This window comes from Fringilla coelebs (assembly GCF_963513975.1).
Source record: "Fringilla coelebs genome assembly, chromosome: 35".
Lineage (NCBI taxonomy): Eukaryota > Metazoa > Chordata > Aves > Passeriformes > Fringillidae > Fringilla > Fringilla coelebs.
The window spans coordinates 43,971-69,380 of record NC_140061.1 but is presented as its reverse complement, the minus strand read 5'-3'; the positions used below and the strand labels follow the sequence as shown (position 1 = coordinate 69,380).

The 25,410-nt window shown below is 58.7% G+C and overlaps 1 protein-coding gene across 1 annotated transcript; it reads left to right on the top strand.

The window, feature by feature from the left end:
- Positions 1–1,056: 1,056 nt before the first annotated feature.
- On the top strand, positions 1,057–25,129 carry LOC311164704 (ceramide synthase-like; the record flags this gene model as incomplete). Its single annotated transcript, XM_084224267.1, has 5 exons — positions 1,057–1,808; positions 13,007–13,093; positions 14,873–15,089; positions 18,122–18,217; positions 24,861–25,129. Coding segments are annotated over exons 1-5 (869 nt in total), but the record flags the coding sequence as incomplete, so codon positions are not given.
- Between the last annotated feature and the right edge of the window lie 281 nt (positions 25,130–25,410).

Here is a 25,410-nt window from a genome sequence, read left to right as displayed (position 1 = left end):
GTTTTATGCTAATAACTACCTCCTAGCCACGCCCAGCTCATAAATATTCAACAAAAACGTCGCCGTCGCCATGGCAACGCCTCCCCGCCGCGCTCCCATTGGCCGCCCGCCCTCAAACCACGCCCTCCTCCTCTCAGCCAATCAGCGCCGCCGGCACCGCCCCGGCCCTGCCCCGCGACGCCTCCTGATTGGCTGCAGGGCTCGGCCAATCAGCGCGCGCGGCCTTCCCGCCGCCGCCTGAGGGGAGGCGGGGGGGGGGCGAGCGGCCCTCATGGAAATCCACGCAAATTTATGCAAATGAGCGGCGCCGGCGCCGCGCTGAATATTCATGAGGCGCTGAGGGAGGCCCCAGACCCGCCCGGGTGTCGGTGAGGGGGAAATTTATGCAAATTAAGGGGGTTGGGCAATGGAGGCGGGGCTGCACCTGTCCCATCCCCCTTAGCCCCGCCCCCAATCCCCTTAACCACGCCCCTCCTAAGCCCCGCCCCTCCCGGTGTCCCTCCGGTGTCCCCTTGTCCCATTCCCTTAGCCCCGCCCCCAATCCCCTTAACCCCGTCCCTCTCAAGCCCCGCCCTCCGGTGTCCCGCCAGTGCCCCCTTGTCCCATCCCCCTTAGCCCCGCCCCTAATCCCATAAACCCCGCCCCTCCATCAATTCCCGGTGTCCCTACGCTGTCCCTTTGGCCCCGCCCCTAATCCCATAAACCCCTCCCCTCCCAAGCCCCGCCCCTCCCGGTGTCCCTACGGTGTCCCCTTGTCCCATCCCCCTTAGCCACGCCCCTAATCCCATAAACCCCGCCCCTCCATCAATTCCCGGTCTCCCTCCGCTCTCCCCTTGGCCCCGCCCCAAATCCCCTAAACCCCGCCCCTCCATCAATTCCCGGTGTCCCTCCGCTCTCCCTTTGGCCCCGCCCCTAATCCCATAAACCCCGCCCCCTCATCAATTCCCGGTGTCCCTACCCTGTCCCTTTGGCCACGCCCCTAATCCCATAAACTCCGCCCCTCCATCAATTCCCGGTGTCCCTCCGGTGTCCCTTTGGCCCCGCCCCTAATCCCATAAGCCCCGCCCCTCCATCAATTCCCGATGTCCCTCCGCTGTCCCTTTGGCCCCGCCCCTAATCCCCTTAACCCCGCCCCTCCATCAATTCCCGGTGTCCCTACCCTGTCCCTTTGGCCACGCCCCTAATCCGTTTAAACCCCGCCCCTCCATCAATTCCCGGTCTCCCTACGCTCTCCCTTTGGCCCCGCCCCTAATCCCCTTAACCCCGCCCATCCATCAATTCCCGGTGTCCCTCCGCTCTCCCTTTGGCCACGCCCCTAATCCCATAAGCCCCGCCCCTCCATCAATTCCCGCTGTCCCTACGCTCTCCCTTTGGCCCCGCCCCACTCCCCTTCACCCCGCCCCCCCAAGCCCCGCCCCTCGCGCTGTCCCCGCCGTGCCCCGGCCCCGCCCCCTCCGGCCATGCCCGCTGTCCCCTCGGTCCCCGCCGTGCCCCGCGCTGTCCCCGCGCTGTCCCCTCGCTGTCCCCTCGCTGTCCCCTCGCCGTCCCCGGTCCGCCCATCCCCCCCCCGCCCGCCCCGCCCCCCCGGCAGGCCCCGCCCGCCCGGCCATGCCCGGCGCCGCGCTGTCGCCGCCGGTGTCGCCGCCGGTGTCGCCGCCGGTGTCGCCGCCGGTGTCGCCGCCGGTGTCGCCGGCGCTGCTCTGCCTGCCGGGGCTGCTCTTCTTCCCCGGGCTCTTCCTGCTGGCCCGCCGCGGCCTGGCCGCCATCGCCGGCTGTCCCCGGGGCCGCGCCACCGTGCTGGCCGCCAGGTGACACCGCGGGGACAACGGGGGGGCGGGGCACGGGATGGGGACAGGGACAGGGGACAGGGATGGGGACAGGGGACAGGGGACAGGGATGGGGACAGGGATGGGGACAGGGATGGGGACAGGGGACAGTGACAGGGACAAGGATGGGGACAGGGGACAGCTGGGGGGATGGGAGAGATGGGGACAGGGATGGGGACAGGGATGGGGACACGGTGCTGGCCGCCAGGTGACACCGCGGGGACAACGGGGGGGGCGGGGCACGGGATGGGGACGGGGACAGGGGACAGGGACAGGGGACAGGGATGGGGACAGGGGACGGGGACAGGGATGGGGACAGGGATGGGGACAGGGGACAGCTGGGGGGATGGGAGAGATGGGGACAGGGATGGGGACAGGGATGGGGATAGGGGACAGCTGGGGGGATGGGAGAGATGGGGACAGGGATGGGGACACGGTGCTGGCCGCCAGGTGACACCGCGGGGACAACGGGGGGGCGGGGCACGGGATGGGGACAGGGATGGGGACAGGGGACAGGGATGGGGACACGGTGCTGGCCGCCAGGTGACACCGCGGGGACAACGGGGGGGCGGGGCACGGGATGGGGACAGGGATGGGGACAGGGACAAGGATGGGGACAGGGGACAGCTGGGAGGATGGGAGAGATGGGGACAGGGACAGGGGACAGGGATGGGGACAGGGGACAGGGATGGGGACAGGGACAGGGGACAGGGACAGGGGACAGCTGGGGGGATGGGAGAGATGGGGACAGGGACAGGGGACAGGGATGGGGACAGGGGACAGGGATGGGGACAGGGATGGGGACAGGGACAGGGATGGGGACAGGGGACAGGGGACAGTGACAGGGGACAGGGGACACGGTGCTGGCCGCCATCGCCGGCTGTCCCCGGGGCCGCGCCACCGTGCTGGCCGCCAGGTGACACCGCGGGGACAACGGGGGGGGCGGGGCACGGGATGGGGACAGGGACAGGGGACAGGGATGGGGACAGGGGACAGTGACAGGGACAAGGATGGGGACAGGGGACAGCTGGGGGGATGGGAGAGATGGGGACAGGGATGGGGACAGGGATGGGGACACGGTGCTGGCCGCCAGGTGACACCGCGGGGACAACGGGGGGGGCGGGGCACGGGATGGGGACAGGGGACAGGGGACAGGGGACAGGGATGGGGACAGGGATGGGGACAGGGGACGGGGACAGGGATGGGGACAGGGGACAGGGGACAGGGATGGGGACAGGGGACAGGGACAGGGGACAGGGATGGGGACAGGGGACAGGGATGGGGACAGGGACAGGGGACAGCTGGGGGGATGGGAGAGGGATGGGGACAGGGATGGGGACACGGTGCTGGCCGCCAGGTGACACCGCGGGGACAACGGGGGGGGCGGGGCACGGGATGGGGACAGGGGACAGGGGAGAGGGATGGGGACAGGGACAGGGGACAGGGGACAGGGACAGGGGACAGCTGGGGGGATGGGAGAGATGGGGACAGGGGACAGGGATGGGGACAGGGATGGGGATGGGGATGGGAATGGGGACAGAGATGGGGACAGGGATGGGGACACGGTGCTGGCCGCCAGGTGACACCTCGGGGACAACGGGGGGGGGCGGGGCACGGGGATGGGGACAGGGGACAGGGACAGGGGACAGGGGACAGGGATGGGGACAGGAGACAGAGATGGGGACAGGGATGGGGACAGGGATGGGGACAGGGACAGGGACAGGGGACAGGGACAGGGGACAGGGGACAGGGATGGGGGACAGGGACAGGGGAAAGGGATGGGGACAGGGATGGGACAAGGAGGGGACAGGGATGGGGACAAGGAGGGGACACTGCAGGAACAGGGATGGGTGGCACCGGGCCAGGGAGGGGACAGGGCAGGAGGTGACACCGTGAGGGTGACAGGGACAGGGATGAGAGGAGGGGGGACACTGCAGGGACAGGGAGGGGACAGGGAGGGGGACAGGGAGGGGACAGGGAAGGGACAGGGAGGGGACAGGGATGGGGACAGGGATGGGGACAGGGAGGGGGACAGAGATGGGGACAGGGAGGGGACAGGGAGGGGACAGGGATGGGGACAGGGAGAGGACAGAGAGGGGACAGGGAGGGGACAGGGATGGGGACAGGGAGAGGACAGAGAGGGGACAGGGAGGGGACAGGGAGGGGACAGGGACAGGGATGGGGACAGAGTTGAGGATGGAGGGGACAGGGAGGGGACAGGGATGGGACAGGGATTGGGATGGAGGGGACAGGGAGGGGACAGGGATTGGGACAGGGAGGGGACAGGGATGGGGACAGGGATTGGGACAGGGAGGGGACAGGGATTGGGACAGGGAGGGGACAGGGATGGGGACATTGTGGGAACAGGGATGGGTGGCACCAGGCCAGGGATGGGGACAGGGAGGGGACAGGGCTGGGGACAAGGAGGGGACAAGGAGGGGGACACTGCAGGGACAGGGCTGGGGACATTGCAGGGACAGGGGTGGGTGGCACCAGGTCAGGGATGGGGACAGGGATGGGGACAGGGATGGGACAGGGACAGGGATGGGGACAGGGATGGGACAGGGATGGGGACAGGGGACAGGGATGGGGAGGGGACAGGGATGGGTGGCACCGGGCCAGAGAGGGGACAGGGAGGGGACAGGGACAGGGGACAGGGAGGGGACAGGGACAGGGAGGGAACAGGGAGGGGACAGGGACAGGGAGGGGGACAGGGAGGGGACAGGGAGGGGACAGGGACAGTGACAGTGACAAGGCCAGGCCGGGGGGGGTTGGTGACACTCAGGAGGGGCTCGGTGACAATCCGAGCTCGGTGACACTCGGGGGGGGGAGGGGTTGGGGACAATCCGGGGAGGGGATTGGGGACAATCCGGGGAGGGGTGGGGACAATACGGGGAGGGTTGGTGACAATCCGGGGGGGGCAGGGCAGGATTAGCCGGTGACGCGGGGACAGCGCGGGGACACGGCTTAGTGACGTCAGCGCCGGCCCCGCCCCCAACGTGTCACCGGCGTGTCACCGGCGTGCCACCACTGTCACCCCTGTGTCCCTGTGTCACCCTGTGTCACCCTCTGTCACCCTGTGTCACCCTGTGTCCCTGTGTCCCTGTGTCACCCTGTGTCCCTGTGTCCCTGTGTCACCCTGTGTCACCCTGTGTCCCTGTGTCCCTGTGTCACCCTGTGTCACCCTGTGTCCCTGTGTCCCTGTGTCACCCTGTGTCACCCTGTGTCACCCCTGTGTCACCCTGTGTCCCCGTGTCACCCTGTGTCACCTGTGTCACCCTGTGTCACCCTGTGTCACCCCTGTGTCACCCTGTGTCCCTGTGTCACCCTGTGTCACCTGTGTCACCCCTGTGTCACCCTGTGTCACCCTGTGTCCCTGTGTCACCCTGTGTCACCTGTGTCACCCCTGTGTCACCCTGTGTCACCCTGTGTCCCTGTGTCACCCTGTGTCACCTGTGTCACCCTGTGTCACCCTGTGTCACCCCTGTGTCACCCTGTGTCCCTGTGTCACCCTGTGTCACCTGTGTCACCCCTGTGTCACCCTGTGTCACCCTGTGTCCCTGTGTCACCCTGTGTCACCTGTGTCACCCTGTGTCCCTGTGTCACCCTGTGTCCCTGTGTCACCCCTGTGTCACCCTGTGTCACCCTGTGTCCCTGTGTCACCCTGTGTCACCCTGTGTCACCCTGTGTCCCTGTGTCCCTGTGTCACCTGTGTCACCCTGTGTCACCTGTGTCACCTGTGTCACCCTGTGTCACCCTGTGTCACCCTGTGTCCCTGTGTCACCCTGTGTCCCTGTGTCACCCTGTGTCACCCTGTGTCCCTGTGTCACCCTGTGTCCCCCTGTGTCCCTGTGTCACCTGTGTCACCCTGTGTCACCCTGTGTCACCCTGTGTCACCCTGTGTCCCTGTGTCACCCTGTGTCACCCTGTGTCACCCTGTGTCACCCTGTGTCCCTGTGTCCCTGTGTCACCTGTGTCACCCTGTGTCACCCTGTGTCACCCTGTGTCCCTGTGTCACCCTGTGTCACCCTGTGTCCCTTTGTCACCCTGTGTCCCTGTGTCACCCTGTGTCACCCTGTGTCACCCTGTGTCCCTGTGTCCCTGTGTCACCCTGTGTCACCCTGTGTCCCTGTGTCACCCTGTGTCCCTGTGTCACCCTGTGTCACCTGTGTCCCTGTGTCACCCTGTGTCCCTGTGTCACCCTGTGTCACCCTGTGTCACCCTGTGTCCCTGTGTCACCCTGTGTCACCCTGTGTCACCCTGTGTCCCTGTGTCACCCTGTGTCCCTGTGTCCCTGTGTCACCCTGTGTCCCTGTGTCACCCTGTGTCCCTGTGTCCCTGTGTCACCTGTGTCCCTGTGTCCCTGTGTCACCCTGTGTCACCCTGTGTCACCCTGTGTCACCCTGTGTCCCTGTGTCCCTGTGTCCCTGTGTCACCCTGTGTCACCCTGTGTCACCCTGTGTCACCCTGTGTCCCTGTGTCACCCTGTGTCACCTGTGTCCCTGTGTCACCCTGTGTCACCCTGTGTCACCTGTGTCACCCTGTGTCACCCTGTGTCACCCTGTGTCACCCTGTGTCCCTGTGTCCCTGTGTCCCTGTGTCACCCTGTGTCACCTGTGTCACCCTGTGTCACCCTGTGTCACCCTGTGTCACCCTGTGTCACCCTGTGTCCCTGTGTCACCCTGTGTCACCCTGTGTCACCCTGTGTCACCTGTGTCACCCTGTGTCACCCTGTGTCACCTGTGTCACCCTGTGTCCCTGTGTCCCTGTGTCACCCTGTGTCACCCTGTGTCACCCTGTGTCCCTGTGTCACCCTGTGTCACCCTGTGTCACCCTGTGTCACCTGTGTCACCCTGTGTCACCCTGTGTCACCTGTGTCACCCTGTGTCCCTGTGTCCCTGTGTCACCCTGTGTCACCCTGTGTCACCCTGTGTCCCTGTGTCCCTGTGTCACCCTGTGTCACCCTGTGTCACCCTGTGTCACCTGTGTCACCCTGTGTCCCTGTGTCCCTGTGTCACCCTGTGTCACCCTGTGTCACCCTGTGTCCCTGTGTCACCCTGTGTCACCCTGTGTCCCTGTGTCACCCTGTGTCCCTGTGTCACCCTGTGTCACCCTGTGTCACCTGTGTCACCCTGTGTCCCTGTGTCACCCTGTGTCCCTGTGTCACCCTGTGTCACCCTGTGTCACCCTGTGTCCCCCTGTGTCACCGTGTCACCCTGTGTCCCTGTGTCACCCTGTGTCACCCTGTGTCACCCTGTGTCACCCTGTGTCCCTGTGTCCCTGTGTCCCTGTGTCACCCTGTGTCCCTGTGTCACCCTGTGTCACCCTGTGTCCCTGTGTCCCTGTGTCCCTGTGTCACCCTGTGTCCCTGTGTCACCCTGTGTCACCCTGTGTCCCTGTGTCCCTGTGTCACCCGTGTGTCACCCTGTGTCACCCTGTGTCCCTGTGTCCCTGTGTCCCTGTGTCACCCTGTGTCCCTGTGTCACCCTGTGTCACCCTGTGTCCCTGTGTCCCTGTGTCACCCTGTGTCACCCTGTGTCACCCTGTGTCCCTGTGTCACCCTGTGTCACCCTGTGTCACCCTGTGTCACCTGTGTCACCTGTGTCACCCTGTGTCACCCTGTGTCACCCTGTGTCACCCTGTGTCCCTGTGTCACCTGTGTCACCCTGTGTCACCCTGTGTCACCCTGTGTCACCTGTGTCACCCTGTGTCACCCTGTGTCCCTGTGTCACCTGTGTCACCCTGTGTCACCCTGTGTCACCCTGTGTCACCTGTGTCACCCTGTGTCCCTGTGTCACCTGTGTCACCCTGTGTCCCTGTGTCACCTGTGTCACCCTGTGTCCCTGTGTCATCTGTGTCACCTGTGTCACCCTGTGTCACCCTGTGTCACCTGTGTCACCTGTGTCACCCTGTGTCCCTGTGTCATCTGTGTCACCTGTGTCACCCTGTGTCACCCTGTGTCCCTGTGTCACCCTGTGTCACCCTGTGTCACCCTGTGTCCCTGTGTCACCCTGTGTCCCTGTGTCACCCTGTGTCACCCTGTGTCCCTGTGTCACCCTGTGTCACCCTGTGTCCCTGTCACCCTGTGTCCCTTTGTCACCCTGTGTCCCTGTGTCACCCTGTGTCACCCTGTGTCACCCTGTGTCCCTGTGTCACCCTGTGTCCCTGTGTCCCTGTGTCACCCTGTGTCCCTGTGTCACCCTGTGTCACCCTGTGTCACCCTGTGTCCCTGTGTCACCCTGTGTCCCTGTGTCACCCTGTGTCCCTGTGTCCCTGTGTCACCCTGTGTCCCTGTGTCACCCTGTGTCACCCTGTGTCACCCTGTGTCCCTGTGTCCCTGTGTCACCCTGTGTCACCCTGTGTCACCCTGTGTCCCTGTGTCCCTGTGTCACCTGTGTCACCCTGTGTCACCCTGTGTCACCTGTGTCACCCTGTGTCCCTGTGTCACCTGTGTCACCTGTGTCACCCTGTGTCACCCTGTGTCACCCTGTGTCCCTGTGTCACCTGTGTCACCCTGTGTCCCTGTGTCACCTGTGTCACCCTGTGTCCCTGTGTCATCTGTGTCACCTGTGTCACCCTGTGTCACCCTGTGTCACCTGTGTCACCTGTGTCACCCTGTGTCCCTGTGTCATCTGTGTCACCTGTGTCACCCTGTGTCACCCTGTGTCCCTGTGTCACCCTGTGTCACCCTGTGTCACCCTGTGTCCCTGTGTCACCCTGTGTCCCTGTGTCACCCTGTGTCACCCTGTGTCCCTGTGTCACCTTGTGTCACCCTGTGTCCCTGTGTCACCCTGTGTCCCTGTGTCACCCTGTGTCACCCTGTGTCACCCTGTGTCCCTGTGTCACCCTGTGTCCCTGTGTCACCCTTGGTCACCCTGTGTCACCCTGTGTCACCCTGTGTCACCTGTGTCACCCTGTGTCACCCTGTGTCACCTGTGTCACCCTGTGTCACCTGTGTCCCTGTGTCACCTGTGTCACCCTGTGTCCCTGTGTCCCTGTGTCACCTGTGTCACCCTGTGTCACCCTGTGTCACCCTGTGTCACCTGTGTCACCCTGTGTCACCCTGTGTCCCTGTGTCACCTGTGTCACCCTGTGTCACCCTGTGTCACCCTGTGTCACCTGTGTCACCCTGTGTCACCTGTGTCACCCTGTGTCCCTGTGTCACCCTGTGTCACCCTGTGTCACCTGTGTCACCCTGTGTCACCTGTGTCACCCTGTGTCCCTGTGTCACCCTGTGTCACCCTGTGTCCCTGTGTCACCTGTGTCCCTGTGTCCCTGTGTCCCTGTGTCACCCTGTGTCACCCTGTGTCCCTGTGTCACCTGTGTCCCTGTGTCCCTGTGTCCCTGTGTCACCCTGTGTCACCCTGTGTCCCTGTGTCACCTGTGTCCCTGTGTCCCTGTGTCCCTGTGTCACCCTGTGTCACCCTGTGTCACCCTGTGTCACCTGTGTCACCCTGTGTCACCCTGTGTCCCTGTGTCACCCTGTGTCACCTGTGTCACCCTGTGTCACCCTGTGTCCCTGTGTCACCCTGTGTCACCCTGTGTCCCTGTGTCACCCTGTGTCCCTGTGTCACCTGTGTCACCCTGTGTCCCTGTGTCACCTGTGTCACCTGTGTCCCTGTGTCACCCTGTGTCACCCTGTGTCACCCTGTGTCACCCTGTGTCCCCCTGTGTCCCTGTGTCACCCTGTGTCCCTGTGTCACCCTGTGTCACCCTGTGTCACCCTGTGTCCCTGTGTCCCTGTGTCCCTGTGTCACCCTGTGTCCCTGTGTCACCCTGTGTCACCCTGTGTCCCTGTGTCACCCTGTGTCCCTGTGTCCCTGTGTCACCTGTGTCACCTGTGTCCCTGTGTCACCCTGTGTCACCCTGTGTCACCCTGTGTCACCTGTGTCACCCTGTGTCACCCTGTGTCCCTGTGTCACCTGTGTCACCCTGTGTCACCCTGTGTCCCTGTGTCACCCTGTGTCACCCTGTGTCCCTGTGTCACCCTGTGTCCCTGTGTCCCTGTGTCACCTGTGTCACCTGTGTCCCTGTGTCACCCTGTGTCACCCTGTGTCACCTGTGTCACCCTGTGTCACCCTGTGTCCCTGTGTCACCTGTGTCACCCTGTGTCACCCTGTGTCCCTGTGTCCCTGTGTCACCCTGTGTCACCCTGTGTCACCCTGTGTCCCTGTGTCACCCTGTGTCACCCTGTGTCACCCTGTGTCACCCTGTGTCCCTGTGTCACCCTGTGTCACCCTGTGTCACCCTGTGTCACCCTGTGTCCCTGTGTCCCTGTGTCACCCTGTGTCACCTGTGTCACCCTGTGTCACCCTGTGTCCCTGTGTCCCTGTGTCACCTGTGTCACCTGTGTCCCTGTGTCACCCTGTGTCACCCTGTGTCACCTGTGTCACCCTGTGTCACCCTGTGTCCCTGTGTCACCTGTGTCACCCTGTGTCCCTGTGTCCCTGTGTCACCCTGTGTCCCTGTGTCCCTGTGTCACCTGTGTCACCTGTGTCCCTGTGTCACCCTGTGTCACCCTGTGTCACCTGTGTCACCCTGTGTCACCCTGTGTCCCTGTGTCACCTGTGTCACCCTGTGTCCCTGTGTCCCTGTGTCACCCTGTGTCCCTGTGTCCCTGTGTCACCTGTGTCACCTGTGTCCCTGTGTCACCCTGTGTCACCCTGTGTCCCTGTGTCACCCTGTGTCACCCTGTGTCCCTGTGTCACCCTGTGTCACCCTGTGTCACCCTGTGTCTCTGTGTCACCCTGTGTCACCCTGTGTCACCCTGTGTCACCCTGTGTCCCTGTGTCACCCTGTGTCCCTGTGTCCCTGTGTCACCCTGTGTCACCCTGTGTCACCCTGTGTCACCCTGTGTCCCTGTGTCCCTGTGTCACCCTGTGTCACCCTGTGTCACCCTGTGTCACCCTGTGTCACCCTGTGTCCCTGTGTCCCTGTGTCACCCTGTGTCACCCTGTGTCACCCTGTGTCCCTGTGTCACCCTGTGTCACCCTGTGTCACCCTGTGTCACCCTGTGTCCCTGTGTCACCCTGTGTCCCTGTGTCCCTGTGTCACCCTGTGTCACCCTGTGTCCCTGTGTCACCCTGTGTCACCCTGTGTCACCCTGTGTCACCTGTGTCCCTGTGTCACCTGTGTCCCTGTGTCCCTGTGTCCCTGTGTCCCTGTGTCCCTGTGTCACCCTGTGTCACCCTGTGTCACCCTGTGTCCCCCTGTGTCACCTGTGTCACCCTGTGTCACCCTGTGTCACCCTGTGTCACCTGTGTCCCTGTGTCCCTGTGTCACCCTGTGTCACCTGTGTCACCCTGTGTCACCCTGTGTCACCCTGTGTCCCTGTGTCACCCTGTGTCACCCTGTGTCACCCTGTGTCACCCTGTGTCCCTGTGTCCCTGTGTCACCCTGTGTCACCCTGTGTCCCTGTGTCCCTGTGTCACCCTGTGTCACCCTGTGTCCCTGTGTCCCCCTGTGTCACCCTGTGTCACCCTGTGTCACCCTATGTCACCCTGTGTCACCCTGTGTCCCTGTGTCACCCTGTGTCACCCTGTGTCACCTTGTGTCACCCTGTGTCACCCTGTGTCACCCTGTGTCCCTGTGTCCCTGTGTCCCTGTGTCACCCTGTGTCACCCTGTGTCCCTGTGTCACCCTGTGTCCCTGTGTCCCTGTGTCACCCTGTGTCACCTGTGTCACCTGTGTCACCTGTGTCACCCTGTGTCCCTGTGTCACCCTGTGTCCCTGTGTCACCCTGTGTCACCCTGTGTCACCCTGTGTCCCTGTGTCACCCTGTGTCACCCTGTGTCACCCTGTGTCACCTGTGTCCCTGTGTCACCCTGTGTCCCTGTGTCACCCTGTGTCACCCTGTGTCACCTGTGTCCCTGTGTCACCCTGTGTCACCTGTGTCACCCTGTGTCACCCTGTGTCACCCTGTGTCCCTGTGTCACCTGTGTCCCTGTGTCACCCTGTGTCACCTGTGTCACCTGTGTCCCTGTGTCACCCTGTGTCACCTGTGTCACCCCTGTGTCACCCTGTGTCACCCTGTGTCACCCCTGTGTCACCCTGTGTCACCCTGTGTCACCCTGTGTCACCCCTGTGTCACCCTGTGTCACCCTGTGTCACCCTGTGTCACCCTGTGTCCCTGTGTCACCCGTGTCACCCTGTGTCCCTGTGTCCCTGTGTCACCCTGTGTCACCCTGTGTCACCTGTGTCACCTGTGTCCCTGTGTCACCCTGTGTCCCTGTGTCACCCTGTGTCCCTGTGTCCCTGTGTCACCTGTGTCACCTGTGTCACCCTGTGTCACCCTGTGTCACCCTGTGTCCCTGTGTCCCTGTGTCACCTGTGTCCCCCTGTGTCACCCTGTGTCACCCTGTGTCACCTGTGTCACCCCTGTGTCCCTGTGTCACCTGTGTCACCTGTGTCACCTGTGTCACCCTGTGTCCCTGTGTCCCTGTGTCCCTGTGTCACCCTGTGTCACCTGTGTCACCCTGTGTCACCCTGTGTCCCCCTGTGTCACCTGTGTCACCCTGTGTCACCCTGTGTCACCCTGTGTCCCCCTGTGTCACCTGTGTCACCTGTGTCACCTGTGTCACCCTGTGTCCCTGTGTCCCTGTGTCCCTGTGTCACCCTGTGTCACCCTGTGTCACCCTGTGTCACCCTGTGTCCCCCTGTGTCACCTGTGTCACCCTGTGTCACCCTGTGTCACCTGTGTCACCCTGTGTCCCTGTGTCACCTGTGTCACCTGTGTCACCTGTGTCACCCTGTGTCCCTGTGTCCCTGTGTCCCTGTGTCACCCTGTGTCACCTGTGTCACCCTGTGTCACCCTGTGTCACCTGTGTCACCCTGTGTCACCCTGTGTCACCTGTGTCACCCTGTGTCACCCTGTGTCACCCTGTGTCCCTGTGTCCCTGTGTCACCCTGTGTCACCTGTCTCTCCCCTGTCTCACCTGTCTCACCTGTCTCTCACCTGTCTCTCACCTGTCTCTCACCTGTCTCACCTGTCTCTCACCTGTCCCTCACCTGTCTCACCTGTCTCACCTGTCTCTCACCTGTCTCTCACCTGTCTCTCACCTGTCTCTCACCTGTCTCTCACCTGTCTCTCACCTGTCTCTCACCTGTCTCTCCCCTGTCTCTCACCTGTCTCTCACCTGTCTCTCACCTGTCTCTCACCTGTCTCTCACCTGTCCCTCCAGGTTGGTCTCCTCTGTCCAGGCCGTCATGGCCTCCACAGCCGGGTACATCATCTCCAGCTCCTGCCAGCGCAACGTCATCGATGACCAGTGAGGGACACACCTGGGGTGACACCTGGGGACACCTGGGCACACACCTGGGGTTACCTGGGAACACCTGGGGACACACCTGGACACACCTGGGACACACCTGGGCACACCTGGGGACACCTGGGGACACCTGGGACAGCTGGGACACACCTGGGCACACCTGGGGACACACCTGGGGGGACACACCTGGGCACACCTGGGCACACCTGGGGACACCTGGGGACACCTGGGACAGCTGGGACACACCTGGGCACACCTGGGGACACACCTGGGGGGACACACCTGGGCACACCTGGAAGTACTTGGGGCACACCTGGGCACACCTGGGATACACCTGGGGTTACCTGGGAGTACTTGGGGCACACCTGGGCACACCTGGGGCGCATCTGAGATACACCTGGGCACACCTGGGGCACTCCTGGGACACACCTGTGCCCACCTGTGCCCACCTGTGCCCACCTGTGCCCATCTTACCTGTGCCCACCTGTGCCCACCTGTGCCCATCTTACCTGTGCCCACCTGTCTCACCTGTGCAGGCACTGGCTGGCCTGGGCGTACCCACCCTTCAGGGCACACCTGGGCACACCTGGGGCACACCTGGGCACACCTGGGGCACACCTGGGGACAGCTGGGGACACCTGGGAGATACCTGGGCACACCTGGGAGTACTTGGGGCACACCTGGGGTTCATCTGAGATACACCTGGGCACACCTGGGAGATACCTGTGCCCAGCTGTTCCCATCTTACCTGTGCCCACCTGTCTCACCTGTGCAGGCATTGGCTGGCCTGGGCGTACCCACCCTTCAGGGCACACCTGGGCACACTTGGGCACACCTGGGGCACACCTGGGCACACCTGGGGCACACCTGGGGCACACCTGGGCACACCTGAGATACACCTGGTCACACCTGGGGCACACCTGGGAGATACTTGGGCACACCTGGGCACACCTGGGATACACCTGGGGTTACCTGGGAGTACTTGGGGCACACCTGGGGCACACCTGGGAGATACCTGGGCACACCTGGGCACACCTGGGAGATACCTGAGCACACTGGGTCACACCTGGGAGCACACCTGGGGCACACTTGTGCCCATCTTACCTGTGCCCACCTGTCTCACCTGTGCCCACCTGTCTCACCTGTGCAGGCACTGGCTGGCCTGGGCGTACCCGCCCTTCAGGGCACACCTGGGGCACACCTGGGCACACCTGGGCACACCTGGGCACACCTGGGCACACCTGGCACATCTGAGATACACCTGGGCACACCTGGGGCACACCTGGGAGGTACCTTGGCACACCTGGGCACACCTGGGCACACCTGGGACATACCTGGACACACCTGGGCACATCTGAGATACACCTGGGCACACCTGGGGCACACCTGGGAGGTACCTGGGCACACCTGGGCACACCTGGGCACACCTGGGACATACCTGGGCACACCTGGGCACACCTGGGACATACCTGGATACACCTGGGCACATCTGAGATACACCTGGGCACACCTGGGAGTACTTGGGGCACACCTGGGGCACACCTGAGACACACCTGGGGCACACCTGGGAGATACCCGGGCACATCTGGGGCACACCTGGGGTTACCTGTGCCCACCTGTGCCCACCTGTGCCCATCTCACCTGTGCAGGCACTGGCTGGCCTGGGCGTACCCACCCTTCAGGGCATACCTGGGCACACGTTGTGCACACCTGGGCACACCTGGGGCACGCCTGGGTCACACCTGTGCCCACCTGTGCCCACCTGTCTCACCTGTGCAGGCACTGGCTGGCCTGGGCGTACCCGCCCTTCGCCGTGCCCTACTTCGTGTACGACGTGTACGCCATGTACCTGTGCCACCTGCAGCGCGCCCAGGTGAAGGGCCACGCCCCCGGCGCCGCGCCCGCCCGCGCCGCCGCCGCCGCCTTCCTGCGCCAGGAGCTGCTGATGGTGCTGCACCACCTGGCCATGGTGCTGGTCTGCTTCCCCGTGGCCACCGTGAGTCACCTGGGCACACCTGGGCACACCTGGGGGCAGCTGGGATACACCTGGGCACACCTGGGATAGACCTGAGAGGGGTGGGAACACACCTGGGCACACCTGGGGGCACCTGGGATAGACCTGAGAGGGGTGGGAACACACCTGGGCACACCTGGGATACACCTGGGATACACCTGGGCACACCTGGGATCCATTGGGACACACCTGGGCACACCTGGGATACACCTGGGATACACCTGGGCACACCTGGGCACACCTGGGATAGACCTGGGCACACCTGGGCACACCTGGGCACAGCAGGGGCGGGGCTGATGGTGCTGCACCACCTGGCCATGGTGCTGGTCTGCTTCCCCGTGGCCACCGTGAGTCACCTGGGCACACCTGGGCGCACCTGGGCACACCTGGGCACACCTGGGGGCACCTGGGATACACCTGGGCACACCTGGGCACACCTGGGGGCACCTGGGATACACCTTGGGGCACCTGGGATAGACCTGGGCACACCTGGGCACACCTGGGATACACCTGGGAGATACCTGGGCACACCTGAGAGGGGTGGGAACACACCTGGGCATACCTGGGCACACCTGGGGCATCTGGGATGCACCTGGGATACACCTCGGCACACCTGGGGGCACCTGGAATACACCTGGGAGCACCTGGGCACACCGGGGGGTGCGCCTGGGCACACCTGGGCACACCTGGGCACACCTGGGATTCACCTGGGCACAGCTGGGATACACCTGGGGGCACCTGGGATACACCTGGGCACACCTGGGGCACCTGAGAGATACCTGGGCACACCTGGGATAGACCTGGGCACACCTGGGGCACACCTGGGCACACCTGGGGGCACCTGGGCACAGCTGGGCACAGCTGGGGGCACCTGAGAGGGGTGGGAACACACCTGGGCACACCTGGGGACAGCTGGGATAGACCTGGGCACACCTGGGGCGCACCTGGGCACACCTGCGGAGACTTTGGGGGGGTCTGGGGACACTTGGGGACACCTTGGGGACACTTGGGGGGGGTTGGGGACACTCAGAGGGGTTTGGGGACACTTTGGGGACACCCTGGGGGGGTTGGGGACATCCTGGGGACACTCGGGGGGGACACCTGGGGACACCTTGGGGACACCTGGAGAGGGTTTGGGGACACCTTGGGGACACTCGGGGGGCCTTGGGGACACTCGGGGGGGGGTGGGTACACCTGGGGACACCTTGGGGACACTTGGGGGGGTTGGGGACATTTTGGAGACACTCAGAGGGACTTGGGGACACTTTGGGGACACCTTGGGGGGGTTGGGGACACTTCGGGGACACTCTGGGGGGTTTGGGGACACTTCGGGGACACCTTGGGGACACCTGGAGAGGATTTGGGGACACCTTGGGGACACTCTGGGGGGGGTTGGGGACACTCAGAGGGGTTTGGGGACACTTTGGGGACCCTCTGGGGGGCTTGGGGACATCCTGGGGACACTCGGGAGGCCTTGGGGACACTCGGGGGGGGGGGTTCACCTGGGGACACTTTGGGGACACTCTGGGGGGGTTGGGGACACCTTGGGGACACTTTGGGGACACTCTGGGGGGGTTGGGGACACTCAGAGGAGCTTGGGGACACTTTGGGGACACCTTGGGGACACCTGGAGAGGGTTTGGGGACACCTTGGGGACACCCTGGGGGGGGTTGGGGACACCTTGGGGACACCCTGGGGGGGGTTGGGGACACTCGGGGGGGTTTGGGGACATCCTGGGGACACTCGGGGGGGGTTGGGGACACCCTGGGGACACTTTGGGGACACCCTGGGGACACTCTGGGGGGGGTTGGGGACACCTTGGGAACACCCTGGGGACACCTTGGGGGGGTTTGGGGACACCTTGGGGACACTGGGGACACTTGGGGGGGGGTTGGGGACACTTCGGGGACACCTTGGGGACACCTTGGGGACACCCTGGGGGGGTTGGTGACACCTTGGGGACACCCTGGGTGACATTTGGGGGTCTTGGGGACACTCTGGGGGGGTTTGGGGACACCTTGGGGACACCTGGGTGACATTTGGGGACACCTGGGGACATTGGGGACACCCTGGGGGGGTTGGGGACATTTTTGGGGGGTTGGGGACACCCTGGGGACACTTTGGGGAGGGTTGGGGACACCTTGGGGACCTTGGGGACAGTTTGGGGACACCCTGGGGGGGTTGGGGACACTCAGAGGGGCTTGGGGACACCTTGGGGACACTCGAGGGGGGTTGGGGACACTTTGGGGACACCTTGGGGACACCTTGGGGGGCTTGGGGACACTCGGGGGGACCTTGGGGACACCTTGGGGACACTTTGGGAGGGTTGGGGACACTCGGGGGGGGGTTGGGGACACGTGGGGACACCCTAGGGACACTTTGGGGACACCCTGGGGACACTCAGAGGGCTTGGGGACACTCGAGGGACACCCTGGGGGGTTGGGGACACTTTGGGGACCCTGGAGGGGTTGGGGACACCCTGGGGACACCTTGGGGACACCTTGGGGAGGGTTGGGGACACTCGGGGAGGGTTGGGGACACTTTGGGGACACCTTGGGGACGCTTGGGGGGGTTGGGGACACCTTGGGGGGGTTTGGGGACATCTTGGGGACACCTGGGGAGGGGTTGGTGACACCTTGGGGACACCCTGGGTGTCATTTGGGGGTCTTGGGGACACTCTGGGGGGGTTGGGGACACCTTGGGGACATTTGGGGGGGTTGGGGACATTTTTGGGGGGGTTGGGGACACCCTGGGGACACTTTGGGGGGGGGTCGGGGACACTTTGGGGACCCTGGGGGCAGTTTGGGGACACCCTGGGGGGGTTGGGGACACTCGGGGACCTTGGGGACATTCGGGGGGGGGTTGGGGACACTCTGGGGGTTTGGGGACACCCTGGGTGTTTGGGGACACCTTGGGGACCTTGGGGGCACCCTGGGGGGGTTGGTGACACTCGAGGGGGGGGTTGGGGACAGTTGGGGACAGTTTTGGGGACAGGGCGTGGCCGCTGTCCCCAGCTGTGGCGCCAGGGCAAGGGCGATTTCTTCCTGGGCTGCCTCCTGATGGCCGAGCTGAGCACCCCCTTCGTGTGCCTGGGCAAGGTCCTCATCCTGGTGAGAGATGTCCCCAAATGTCCCCAAGTGTCCCCAAGTGTCCCCAAGTGTCCCCAATGTCCCCAAATCCCGAAAACCCCAAAAAAATCCCACCAAAAATGACCCAAAAATGACCAAAATCCCCCAAAAATCCACCCCAAAATCCACCTGGGCAAGGTCCTCATCCTGCTGAGAGCTGTCCCCAATGTCCCCAAGTGTCCCCAAATGTCCCCAAATGTCCCCGAGTGTCCCCAAGTGTCCCCAAATCCCGAAAACCCCAAAAAAATCCCACCAAAAATGACCCAAAAATGACCAAAAATGGAAAAAATCCCCCAAAATCCAACCCCAAATCCACCTGGGCAAGGTCCTCATCCTGCTGAGAGATGTCCCCAAATGTCCCCAATGTCCCCAAATGTCCCCAATGTCCCCAAATGTCCCCAAGTGTCCCCAATGTCCCCAAATCCCGAAAACCCCAAAAAAATCCCACCAAAAATGACCCAAAAATGACCAAAATCCCCCAAAATCCACCCCAAAATCCACCTGGGCAAGGTCCTCATCCTGCTGAGAGCTGTCCCAAATGTCCCCAAATGTCCCCAAGTGTCCCCAACGTCCCCAAGTGTCCCCAAGTCCCCAAAACCCCAAAAAAATCCCACCAAAAATGACCCCAAAATGACCAAAAACGGGAAAAAACCCCAAAAATCCCCCCCAAAATCCACCTGGGCAAGGTCCTCATCCTGGTGAGAGCTGTCCCCAAATGTCCCCAAGTGTCCCCAAATGTCCCCAAGTGTCCCCAATGTCCCCAAGTGTCCCCAAGTGTCCCCAAGTGTCCCCAAGTCCCAAAATGCTGAAAACCCAAAAAAAATCCCATAAAAAATGACCCAAAAATGGGAAAATCCCATTAAAAAATCCCCAAAATTCCCAAAATTCCCAAAAAATTTCCACAAAAATTTCCCCCCAAATCCTCAAAAATTCCCCCCAAAATTCCCAAATTTCTCAAAAAAAATCCCAAAAATTTTTCCAAAAATTCTCCCAAAAAATTTCTCAAAAAAATTCCCCCAAATTCTCCAAAAATTCCCCCAAAATCCCAAAATATTTCCCCCAAGTCCCCAAAATTCTTTAAAAATTCCCCCAAAATCCCCCAAAATCCCCCCAAGAATCAAAAAGAAAATTCCCAAAAAATCCCCCAAAATTTCCCCAAAATCCAAAAAAATTCCTCCCAAAATTCCCAAAAATTCCTCAGGAAATTCCCAAAAATTTTCCCAAAAAATTCCCCCAAAATTCCCAAAAATTCCTCAAAAAAATCCCAAAAATTCCTCAAGAAATTCTGCAAAATTTCCCCCCAAAATAAAAAAAAAAAATTCCCAAAGTCCCAAAAAAATCCCAAAGAATTTCCACAAAAATCCCCCAAAAATTCCCAAAAAATCCTCAAAAATTTCCCCAAAATTCCCAAATTCCTCCAAAAATTCCCAAAACTTTTTCCAAAAATTCCCCCTAAAATTTTCCAAAAATTCCTCCAAAAATTTTCCCAAAATTCCCAAAACTTCCCAGAAAAATTCCAAAAAAATTCCTCAAAAATCCCCAAAAATTCCTCCAAAAAATCCCCCCAAATTTTCAAAAAATCCTCAAAAATTCTCCCAAAATTCCCAAATTCCTAAAAAAATTCCCAAAATTTTTTTCAAAAATCCCCAAAAAATTCTAAAAAAATTCCCGAAAAATTCCCCAAAAATTCCCAGAAAACCCCCCCAAAATTTCCCAAAAATTCCTCCAAAAATCCTCCAAAATTCAAAAAAAATTCCCAAAATTTTTTTCAAAAACTCCGCCAAAATCCCCCAAAATTCCCAAAAAAATCCCAAAAAGTTTTTCCAAAATTCAAAAAAATTCCTCCAAAAATCCCCCCAAAATCCCCAAAAATTTCCCCAAAAATCCCCAAAAAGATCCCCCAAAATTTCCCCAAAATTCCCAAAAATTCCTCCAAAAATTCCTCCAAAAATTCCTCAAGAAATTCTCCAAAACTTCCCCCAAAAATCCTCAAAAATTCCCCCAAAATTCCCAAAAATTCCTCAAAAAATCCCCCAAAAATTCCCAAAAATTCCCCCCAAAATTCCTCCCCAAATTCCCCCAAGATTCCCAAATTCCTCAGAAAATTCCCAAAAATTTTCCAAAAATTCTCCCCAAAATTCCCCAAAAATTCCCCAAAGTCCTCAAAAAATTCCCAAAAAATCCCAAAAAATTTTCCCAAAATTCCCAGAAAAATCCCCCAAAAATTCCTAAAAAATCCCCAGAAATTCCTGCAAAAAAATCCCCCAAAATTCCCAAAAAATTCCTCCAAAAAATCCCTCAAAAAATTCCCCAAAAAATTCCCACAAAATCCCACAAAAAAATCCTCAAAAATTCCTCCAAAAATTCCCCAAAATTTTCCCAAAATTCCCAGAAAAATTCCCAGAAAAATTCCAAAAAAATTCCTAAAAAAATCCCCCCGAAATTCCCCCCAAAATCCCCCAAAATTCCAAAAAAATTTCCCAAAAATTCCCAAAAATTCCTCCAAAAATTCCCAAAAATTCCCCCCAAAAATCCTCAAAAATTCCCCCCAAAATTCCCAAATTTCTCAAAAAATTCCCAAAACTTTTTCCAAAAATTCCCCAAAATTTTCCCAAAATTCCCAAGAATTCCCAGAAAAATTCCAAAAAAATTCCTCAAAAATCCCCAAAAATTCCTCCAAAAATCCCCCAAAATTCAAAAAAAATTCCTTCAAAAAACCCCCCAAAATTTTCAAAAAATTCCCAAAAAATTTCCCTAAAAAATTCCCCAAAATTCCCTCCCAAAATCCTCAAAAATTCCTCAAAAATTCCCCCAAAATTCCCAAATTCCTCAAAAATTCCCAAAAATTTTTTCAAAAATTCCCCCCAAAAATCTCCAAAAATTCCCCCAAAATTCCCAAAATTCCCCCAAAATCCCAAAAAATTTCTCCAAAAATCCCAAAAATTCCTCAAAAAATTCCTCCAAAATTTTCAAAATTTCCCAAAAATTCCCCCCCAAATTCCCCCAAAATTCCCAGAAAATCTCCAAAACTTCCCCCAAAAAATCCTCAAAAATTCCCCCAAAATTCCCAAAAATTCCTCAAAAATCCCAAAAAAAATCCCAAAAATTCCCCCCAAAATTCCCAAAAATTTTCCAAAAATTCTCCCCAAAATTCCCAAAAAATTCCTCAAAGTCCTCAAAAAATTCCCAAAAAATCCCAAAAAAATTTCCCAAAATTCCCAGAAAAATCCCCAAAAAATCCCCCAAAAATTCCCAGAAATTCCTGCAAAAAATCCCCCAAAATTCCCCAAAATTCCTCCAAAAAATCCCCCAAAATTCCCCAAAAAATTCCCAAAAAATCCCCCCAAAAAATCCTCAAAAATTCCTCCAAAAATTCCCCCAAATTTTCCCAAAATTCCCAGAAAAATTCCCAGAAAAATTCCCAGAAAAATTAAAAAAAAAATCCTAAAAAAGTCCCCCAAAATTCCCCCCCAAATCCCCCAAAATTCCCAAAAAATTTCCCCAAAAAATTCCCAAAAATTTCCCCCCAAAATTCCCAAAAATTCCCCCAAAAATCCTCAAAAATTCCCCCAAAATTCCCAAATTCCTCAAACAATTACCAAAAATTTTTTCAAAAATTCCCCAAATTTTTTTCCAAAATTTCCCCCAAATTATCCAAATATTTCCCAAAAACCCCCCAAAATTTCCCCCAAATTCCCAAAATTCTTTAAGAATTCCCAAAAAATCCCCCCAAAATCCCTCAAAATCTTTCCAAAAATTCTCCAAAAAATCCCCCCCAAATCCCCCAAGAATCAAAAAGAAAATCCTCCAAAAATTCCCAGAAATTTCCCCAAAATTCCCAAAAATTCCTCCAAAAATTCTCCAAAATTTTCCCCAAAAATCCCCAAAAATTCCCCCAAAATTCCAAAAAAAATCCTCCAAAAATTTCCCCAAAATCCCCCAAAATTCCCCGCAAAATCCTCAAAAATTCCTCAAAAATTCCCCCAAAATTCCCAAATTCCTCAAAAAAATCCCAAAATTTAAAAAAAAAATTCCCAAAAAATTTCTCCAAAAATTCCCCAAAAATCCCCAAAAATCCAAAAAAAATCCTCAAAAATTCCCCCCAAAATCCTCAAAAATTCTCCCTAAATTCCCAAATTCCTCAAAAAATTCCCCAAATTTTTTTCAGAAATTCCCCCCAAAATTCCCACAAATTCCCCCATAACGACGTCGGGATCCCTTCCAGAAGGTTCCACATTGATTCCTCAAACCCCCCTGAGATGTGGCCACCAAAATTTCCTCCCTTTCCCCTCATCCCACTGGAATTTTTGAGGTCCCCCCTTATCCTCCAACCCCTGGAGACCCCATAACGACATCGGGATCCTTTCTAGAAGCTTCCACATTGATTCCTCAAACCCCCCTGAGATGTGGCCACCAAAAATTCCCCTGGTTCTCCCCATCCCATCTGAACTTTTGAGGTCCCCCCTGGTTTTTCCACCCCTGGAGACCCCATAACGACGTCAGGATTCTTTCCAGAAGGTTCCACAATGGTTCCTCAAACCCCCCTGAGATGTGGCCACCAAAAATTTTCCTGCTTCCCCCTACTGCTCTGGAATTTTTGAGGTCCCCCCTGGTCATTCAACCCCTGGAGACCCCATAACGACCTCGGGATCCCTTCTAGAACCTTCTATATTGATTCCTCAAACCCCCCCGAGATGTGGCCACCAAAAATTTTCCTGGTTCTCCCCATTCTATCAGAATTTTTGAGGTCCCCCCTTGTCAATCAACCCCTGTAGACCCCATAACCACCTCTATCCCCGTCCGTCCGTCCCTCCCCGTCCGTCTGTCCCCGCAGTTCCGCCGGCAGCACACGGCCCTGCACAAGCTGAACGCCCTGGCTCTGCTCCTGACCTTCCTGGGCTGTGCCTCCCCTTCCCCTCATCCCACCGGAACCTTTGGGGTCTCCATGGATTTGTGACACCCCAGAGACCCCATAACGACGTCTGGATCCCTTCCAGAAGGTTCCACAATGGTTTCTCAAACCCCCCTGAGATGTGGCCACCAAAAACTCTCCTGGTTCCTCTCATCCCACAAGAATTTTTGAGGTCTTCTCTTGTTCTCCAAGCCCTGGAGACCCCATAACCACGTCAGGATCTTTTCTAGAAGCTTCCACAGTGGTTCCTAAAACCCCATTGAGATGTGGCCACCAAAAATTCTTCCCCTTCCCCTCATCCCACCGGAACTTTTGAGGTCCCCCCTGGTTATTCAACCCCTGGAGACCCCATAACGACGTCAGGATTCTTTCTAGAAGGTTCCACAATGGTTCCTCAAACCCCATTGAGATGTGGCCACCAAAAATTCCCCTGGTTCTCCCCATCCCACTGGAACTTTTGATGCCCCCCCTTGTCATTCAACCCCTGGAGACCCCATAAGGACCTCGGGATCTTTTCTAGAAGCTTCCACATTGATTCCTAAAACCCCATTGAGATGTGGCCACCAAAAATTCTTCCCCTTCCCCTCATCCCACTGGAATTTTTGAGGTCCCCCCTTATCAATCAACCCCTGGAGACCCCATAACGACGTCAGGATCCCTTCTAGAACCTTCTATATTGATTCCTCAAACCCCCCTGAGATGTGGCCACCAAAAATTCCCCTGGTTCCCCTCATCCCACTGGAACTTTTGAGGTCCCCCCTTGCCCTCCAAGCCTCGCAGACCTCATAACCACGTCAGGATTCTTTCCAGAAGGTTCCACAGTGGTTCCTCAAACCCCCCTGAGATGTGGCCACCAAAAATTCCCCTGGTTCCCTTCATCCCACTGGAACTTTTGAGGTCTTCTCTTGTTCTCCAAGCCCTGGAGACCCCATAACCACATCAGGATTCTTTCCAGAAGGTTCCACTGTGGTTCCTCAAACCCCCCTGAGATGTGGCCACCAAAAATTTTCCTAGTTCTCCCCATCCCACCAGAACTTTTGAGGTCCCCCCTGGTCTTTCCATCCATGGAGACCCCATAACGACGTCAGGATTCTTTCCAGAAGGTTCCACAGTGGTTCCTCAAACCCCCCTGAGATGTGGCCACCAAAGATTCCTCCCTTTCCCCTCATCCCACCGGAACTTTTGAGGTCCCCCCTTGTTTTTCCATCCATGGAGACCCCATAACGACGTCTGGATTCCTTCTAGAAGCTTCCATATTGATTCCTCAAACCCCCCTGAGATGTGGCCACCAAAAATTCCCCTGGTTCCCTTCATCCCACTGGAACTTTTGAGGTCCCCCCTCATCCTCCAACCCATGGAGACCCCAGAACCACCTCGGGATCCCTTCCAGAAGGTTCCACATCGGTTCCTCAAACCCCCCTGAGATGTGGCCACCAAGAATTCCCCTGGTTCCCCTCACCCCAGAAGAACTTTTGAGGTCCCCTCTTGTCTTTCCATCCATGGAGACCCCATAACGACGTCAGGATTCTTTCCAGAAGCTTCCACATTGATTCCTCAAACCCCCCTGAGATGTGGCCACCAAAAATTCCCCTGGTTCTCCCCATCCAACCAGAACTTTTGAGGTCCCCATGGATTCCTCACACCCCGCAGACCCCATAACCACGTCTATCTCCGTCCGTGTGTCTGTCTGTCCGTCCGTCTGTCCCTCCGCAGTTCCGCCGGCAGCACACGGCCCTGCACAAGCTGAACGCCCTGGCTCTTCTCCTGACCTTCCTGTCCTGCCGGGTGCTGCTGTTCCCGTACCTGTACTGGGCCTACGGGCGGCACCGGGGGCTGTCCCCGCTGCGCGTCCCGGCCGCGCTGCCGCCCGCCTACAACGCCGCCGCCGCCGCCATGGCCGCCCCCCAGCTCTACTGGTTCGGCCTCATCTGCCGCGGCGCCTGGCGGCTCTTCCGGCCGGCGGGGACGGGGACGCGGCCACCGTGAGGGGACAATGTGGGGGGGAGGGGGGGAGGGGCCTGGAGAGTGGGGGAGGGGGTGGGGGTGGGGGGGTGGGGGGTGGGACAGCGCTGGAGGTGGATTTGGGACATTGTGAGGTGGTTTTGGGACAATCTGGGACACTCTGGGATATCCTTGGGACACTCTGGGGTGGCTTTGGGACACTCTGGGACACTCTGGGGTGGCTCTGGGACATCTGGGGACACCTTGGGACACCCTGGGGTGGCTTTGGGACACCTTGAGGTGGCTTTGGGACATCTGGGAT